We start from the raw sequence: 6,569 nt of genomic DNA, 5'->3' as shown, positions 1-6,569 counted from the left end.
ACGTTACTGATACCGGTTTTAAAAGAGTAATCAATGGTTGATTATATGAGCAGTTTTTTCTTTCAATCGTAATTTACGATGTCTTATGGACACAGTTTCACGATTTTAATTTACACTGTATTGGTAAAACAAATCACAAACTTTCCACAACACCGCGAGGTAATCAATGGAAGATCACTTGCGGAGTAAAAAAGAACGAAATTCCAAACGTTCCTTTTGCGATTATTAGTTGGAGAAATTCCACAAATTATCTGCAAAACTATCCGCTCCTAGCACACTTGGTATCAGGATACGATGAAAAGATGCTCTCGAGACAAATACGGGCGCCTTCACCACTCCACACAGCAAACAAGTTGTCACAGGTCGGGGGAAAATTCCACTGGTCACCACGAGGGTTCACAAAGGTATGACGAAAATCCTAGCGTCACTAGGAAGCCACCTCCACCTCCCCACCTCTCCCCCACATTCAAACTCAGCTTAGAATTCCTCCCCCGCGGACGTAACCGCCGTCTCCCTCCCGCGACCAATCCTTTCGCTAGAGTACGGAAAACCCCCAAAATCAACGAATCCAAGCCATAACTCCTTTTCATATCCCCCTACCCTGCGCCTTATTGGCCCTAACCCCTGTGAGGGGGTGGGGAGTGGCACCAATATATTCCTCCACTGTCACCCTACGAAGACATACACCAAGGTAAAGCCAATCAGCTCGCTACTTAGTTTAACCAATGGCATCATTTGAAATGCAGGATGCACAGTGGAAAGTAGTTGCCGGCGTTATGGATGAGCCAAATGAGGTGAGTTAACTTTAAAATTCATGGTTTTATTTATGGTATTTATTATAAATATTTATTCATTCATGACTTTATTAATGGTATTTATTTTACATAATCATTCATTCATGAATTTATTTATGGCTTTTATTTTAAATAATCATTCATTCATGATTTTATTTATGGTTTTTATTTTAAATAATTATTAATTCATGATTTTATTTATAGTATTTATTTTAAAAGTGCGGATGTATATTTTATTTGCTCTAAGATGTTATTGTTTTCCTCCTTTTCAGGTAGAGGTCTTGACACAATTTTGCGACCGTTTTTCGGAAGTACATGAAAAAAAACCCAGGTTAACGCTATCCCTAAGACGAAAAAGGATGAGAACACCTCAACCCACAACCGAACATGTAAGCATTCAAGCTATTTATTTATTTATTCCATCTCATGCACTACTGTTCATTTTTATTAGGCTGTGTACTAAGTGGTAAATGCTATTTATCTTTATAGGTGGAAGTTATTACTATAGATTCCGATGATTCGGATTCCGAAGAAATTATCCCGCCCGAGAAAAGAGGATCTTCACCAGGTGAAAAGATTTTTCCGCCATCATTCTGGTCCCCAAAGCGGAAAATAGAAGAAACGAGTCAATACTCTGATGGCGACACCAGTTTTTCCCCTCCACAGACTCCCGATTCGCAAGCATCAACAGTTGTACTTGACTGGGAGGGTGATATGCTAGAGAATAAAAGTGACAAAGAACCAAATAAGGACGTGGTGTCGAATGTGAGTGAAACAAATTTATACTCGGACATCAGTGAGTGCACGACTATACCAAGTCTACCTGAGGAGTGGTGGTATGAGGACGTATGGGGTGAGGTGATGACGGACTTTGTCTGTACCTGTAATAAATGTGTAAATATAGTGTATTGTGCGATGGTTGGAGAAGTTCCGGATTATTTGAACATATAAGAAATTTTTTGTAATATATTGTTTTGATTTTGTGTATAATGATTGTCTTATTTTTTTATTTCCTAATGCCTGAATATTACATTTCTTGAATAAATACTCATTGCATTGCTGTTACTTGATGATATTTTTTCCATTTGAAATACAAATACCATCCCTTCCTCTGAACACGTGGGCGGTAGGGCTGACGCATGCCTAGGGTATTGGAGAAAAAAGGGGGACTCGTATTTGACATGGGGGTTGACTTGGCTTCGCGACTGTCTCGGATATGGGTTGGGTTGGGGGAAATCAGTCCTCAAATCCCCGTATGATCAATGCTAGGAGGAGAAACACGTCCTGAGATCCATAGGCAGAAATACTACCCAAGGCTCAGGGAAGAATCACCAAGAAAGCGTAGGCACTCACCACGCCATAGAAAAGGAATCTGCCTCAGAGGCCATCTAGATAAGGGCGGGGGAGAATTTCTCCCACGAAAAACCCAGGTCATTAACACTGGGGTAAGAATATTGTCTTCGAAGGCCTGGGCTGGGTTAGTCTCATACACCCTCGCTACTGAGGGGAGGGGAAACAGTCCTTAAACACCCTTACGTTCACGGCTAGGTGCGGGATGACGAAAGGAAGGGGTACCCGTCCTCAACCACCCTTACGAGCCAGGCCTAGAGGGAGGGGGAAGCAGAAAAGGGGGAGGGGTACCCGTCCTCAACCACCCTTACGAGCCAGGCCTAGAGGGAGGGGGAAGCAGAAAAGGGGGAGGGGTACCCGTCCTCAACCACCCTTACGAGCCAGGCCTAGAGGGAGGGGGAAGCAGAATAGGGGGAGGGGAACCCGTCCTCAAACGCCCTCGCGATCGGGGCTTGGAGGGGGAGGGAGGGAGGGGGAGGGGAGGGGACCCGTCCTCAAGGGCCCCATATACTACTACCGCTGCCGCCGGTTTTTATTCACACGGGAATGTCCCACGGCACTCTTCATCGCCGGGGCCACTGGCATTAGATTTCACTCGCTCGAGGAGGGCTATGGGGGGAGGAAGGTACAGGGTGACCGGAAATTAAGTGGGAATGGCCATTCCTTTTTTCCTCCCTCCGCCGAGGGTGGTCGCTGATTCCGTGGGACGCGAGCTTTAATTTCTGTGAAAAGATATCGCCGGTATAATCATCGTCGTTTGCTTGCGAGTCGGGAAGTCCAGGCGAGCAGTTCATAGCTTTCTTCGGATTAATGAACCGCCGTTGGCTGAGGGGCTTGCGCGATTATTTTATTGCGCGAGCGGCGAAACTCGTTTGGGGCAATATTACCTACGGTGCGTCCTGCTGGCCTTTAACTTATTTGGAACACTTATCCTCCGACTGAAATCTGAAATGGCTATCGGTGCGATTCTGTGGGATCTCAGTGCTTAATTAGTCGCCGCGTCTTGAGGTCGATGGGTGCAGCCTACGGAGGTTCCTGAGCTATAATGTTACCGAGTACTTAATGTGTGAACGGCGTTGGTATTGCCAATACATTGCCACGCTAAAAAATTCATTGCTTCGGGAAAATGAACGCGCCGCATCCTCTATAATTTCCAGTTTTTTTTAAATTCCAATGGATATTTGATGTATTTTCCAGTTGCGTATTTGATAAGGTACCTTCTAGAAATCGCGCACTACAATTAAGATGTCCTGTTTTACCTTGTCTAATCATTCTCATCTTGGTGTTCATTAACCTAAGAAGTTATAAAATCGGGTCACTCGAAATACCGTCTAAGATCTATTTCTTATTTCAAGCATTTCCGCTGATACTGCGAATTGATTCCAATAACCATGTCATTTTTAAGCACTCTTCAATCTAAAAGTTGATCTTGTAGCTGTCTGCTATTGCGGATGGCGTATCCCTTTCATTTCAGTCGATTCTAATGTATTTTGTCAGAGGTATGAGTGATATAATTGGTATAGTGCTATATTATATATTCGCAAAAAGGTAATTTCACTCCCCAGTACCTTTTATTTCACCTATTCCAGCGTATTTATCTCCTGCAGTTTCCCCTTATTTCAAGGTTACTCTATCTCTTACAAAATTTCTTGCCTGGTTGTAATTTACTACAATGAATTTCACATTTCATTGGAATGCTTATATCACCATTGATGTTCTGATTCCGTTTGTAATCGAGCGTAATTTTATTTCACCTTTCCACCGAGATACCTTTTTTATCTTTATCGCTGGAATTGCTTCTTGCTTAATTGCCATCGTTTCATTTCGTCCTCATAACGGCCTCCTAACATTCCTTCCCAATGGGGATGTTAATCACGGTCCTCCTCCCTTGTTGTGGTCGAATTTTAAGTCCGGAGGAAACCTCTCGAGCGCACAGCGTCTCCGTCGTCCATTTTACAGGTGAAGACGGCGTGTGATGGTGTGGGGGGGGTGGGGGAGGCGGAACCTGTTGAGGACTGGACATTGTCCATAGGTAGCGGTGTGGTCGCTAGGTCGCCTGTGTGTGCGTGTGTGTTACTTTCCTTTTCTCCTCCCTCCCTCTCCATCCGTCTCGGAGACTCCCTTAAGACCGGTGGCTTTACTCCAGGCTCGTATCTCCTTCCCATCCCCCAACCCTCGCATCCATTCACCCCTTCCCTTCATCCCTTTTCCTCCACCCTTAAAACCGCCGACCGCCGAAGTATATTAAAGGACGATTCCCGAGACCCTTAAAAGGTCGCTGCCCAGTCACTAAGGGATATGTGTGCGCCGTAAGGTTTTGAGATACGGGCGCGGGAAATATTCAATTCGCCCTTGGAGGGGTTTCTTTAATCCGAAGACTGTTGAGTCCCTTTTAATCCATTACCTACCCGTAAGCTACTAGCTGTGGTATGAATTGGACCATCGCTGCCGTGTATTTGCGGCTATTTTCTGTGCAGTGGGTATTTTGCAAGGTGACTAGTTATGTCTTTAATCGTTGCTCATTCATTCTCGTTGCCATGATCGTATTGAGTTTATGTTGTTGATCAAATGTTGTCTAACGTTATGGAGAAGATGGTAAGGATTTTAAATGCAGCTTTATCTCTTTCTTTGAAAACGTTTATATTTGTCTAAGTGAGCCTTATCCTATGCAGCACACAAGTCGACCCTTAATAAGAAAAATGCAACTTTGGCAGTGTAGTTCGTGGAAATCTACTTTAATATCTTATATCTATACTTTCTGGTCGCCTTTCAAGAATAGCATGTATATTATTTCAACCCTGATTTTGAAATAAATAAAAATTTTGGCATAACTGGCGAGTAATGGCGATCCAAAATAAAAACGTATAGGTGACTAGTCATTTCAGTGGGCCTGGAGCTTTTTAGTGTCACAGTTAATATGGGAAACTCCTGAATCAATTGCAGTTTCGTTTGTCATGGAGGAAAAACATAGAAAAAGTGAAAAGTAATCCCATTTTCTTTATCGTTTCTTGCCCTCTACACTTAACAGCGGCGTATCCGTTTCTTTTCATGGGGTTTCTCCCATTTTTTCCTGTTTAACGCAGTATTTGGAAGTTTCATTGTCGTAAACGTCCTAAAAAGAGATATCAAGTAAACAGGAAGTGTTTGTCACACTCAAGTTCCCGCAGCAGTGTTTACGAAATCTTCCCTTGCCCTTGGTAATGAGTGTGGAACTATTTGGGATGGTTTTTGAGAGTGTACGGATGGGCTGGCATGGAGGATGGTTGGGAAAGAATGGGACGTAGGGAGGCTACGAGAAACAGATACATATTGAGGAAGGCGGGAGGACTCGAAGGAAGCCATTAGTCACGACTGTCTTTTGTTCGCCCAGGGTTTTAAAGCGCAGGACAAGTGGAGGAGTTCTACGTCGCCATGTATATGTGTGTGTGTTTTTTTCCTCAGTCTCTCTTTCTTTACCTCTCCTCTACTCTTCGCTTATGTAAGAGCAGTGTGTCACCGTGATTTGTTGTCGAAGGAAATTACGCTGCCGCCGGCATTCAGTTGTCTCCTCCTTCAGCGTCTTCCCTGGAAACGAATGCGGGCTGGGGAAGGTCTCATTGCCTTCGAACGCCCGCGCCGCCGCCTACTCTCGCGAAAGCACCACGTCTACGGTCCCGGTGAACTGCGCGAGGAAATTTTACGGCGTCGCTTATGAAGTAATTCCCTCGTCGTATGAGGCAGAAATTTTCTAGTGTCTCTTACTAGGCTAGCGATGTGCGCATTTTCGGTTTCTCATTAGCGGATTCTCTTCTCTCTTTTTTTCTCGCTTCATCATCATCTCCACGAGAGGGTGGTAATTCACCAGTAGTTGCAATATTTTTCGCAATTTCAAGCGATGTAGTTGCTTAGAGTATATGCATCATACCTTACCTTGCTTCTTGTACCTTCAAAATAGGAGTATATTAGGTCATGTTTTCGGAATGAGACATGGTCTTGAATGCCGACGGATGGAACTTTGCTTGCATAGTATTTGTGGTGCGAGAGTTGAATGGCTTGAGTGGTTAAGGGAGTCTGAAATTAAAAATAAAATTGCGCTATCGTGTCACTTTTTCATGGTCCCTAAAACAATTTCTTTTAATTTCTGTGCTAGGAAATCGATTCATTGTAATTTCTTCGTTCACTAACCTCATCTTCTTACTGCATGAAAGATGCTGCTTGGATGAAAGTCCACATTACGCTCCCCCTCACAGTCAGTGATGATATAGAAATTTACCTCTTATACTATGGATTTGGTGGAGCCATGTTTTCCGACCCGCCGCTAAGTGAAATTTATTTTTTCCCCCTCCATGTTTTCTCATCTCTTTCCAAGGGAGAATTAGATGGTCTACATCCATCGTAAATATAGAGGTCATTTAATCGGTTCTTCGTTGTGAGTGTAGTTTCTCA

At 43.8% G+C, this 6,569-nt stretch overlaps 1 protein-coding gene across 1 annotated transcript; it reads left to right on the top strand.

Moving 5' to 3' along the window:
• The first annotated feature begins 1,033 nt into the window (after positions 1 to 1,033).
• Positions 1,034 to 2,120, top strand: LOC124167020. Its single transcript, XM_046544783.1, has 2 exons — positions 1,034 to 1,183; positions 1,284 to 2,120. The coding sequence occupies exons 1-2, from the start codon at positions 1,154 to 1,156 to the stop codon at positions 1,743 to 1,745; spliced, it is 492 nt and encodes a 163-aa protein (XP_046400739.1). The 5' UTR covers positions 1,034 to 1,153; the 3' UTR covers positions 1,746 to 2,120.
• The last annotated feature ends 4,449 nt before the right edge of the window (positions 2,121 to 6,569 follow it).

The sequence above is a fragment of the Ischnura elegans genome, chromosome 10 (assembly GCF_921293095.1).
Source record: "Ischnura elegans chromosome 10, ioIscEleg1.1, whole genome shotgun sequence".
In the NCBI taxonomy this organism is placed as follows: Eukaryota; Metazoa; Arthropoda; class Insecta; order Odonata; family Coenagrionidae; genus Ischnura; species Ischnura elegans.
The sequence above is the reverse complement of the archived record's forward strand: the minus strand, read 5'-3'. Positions and strand labels throughout refer to the sequence as shown.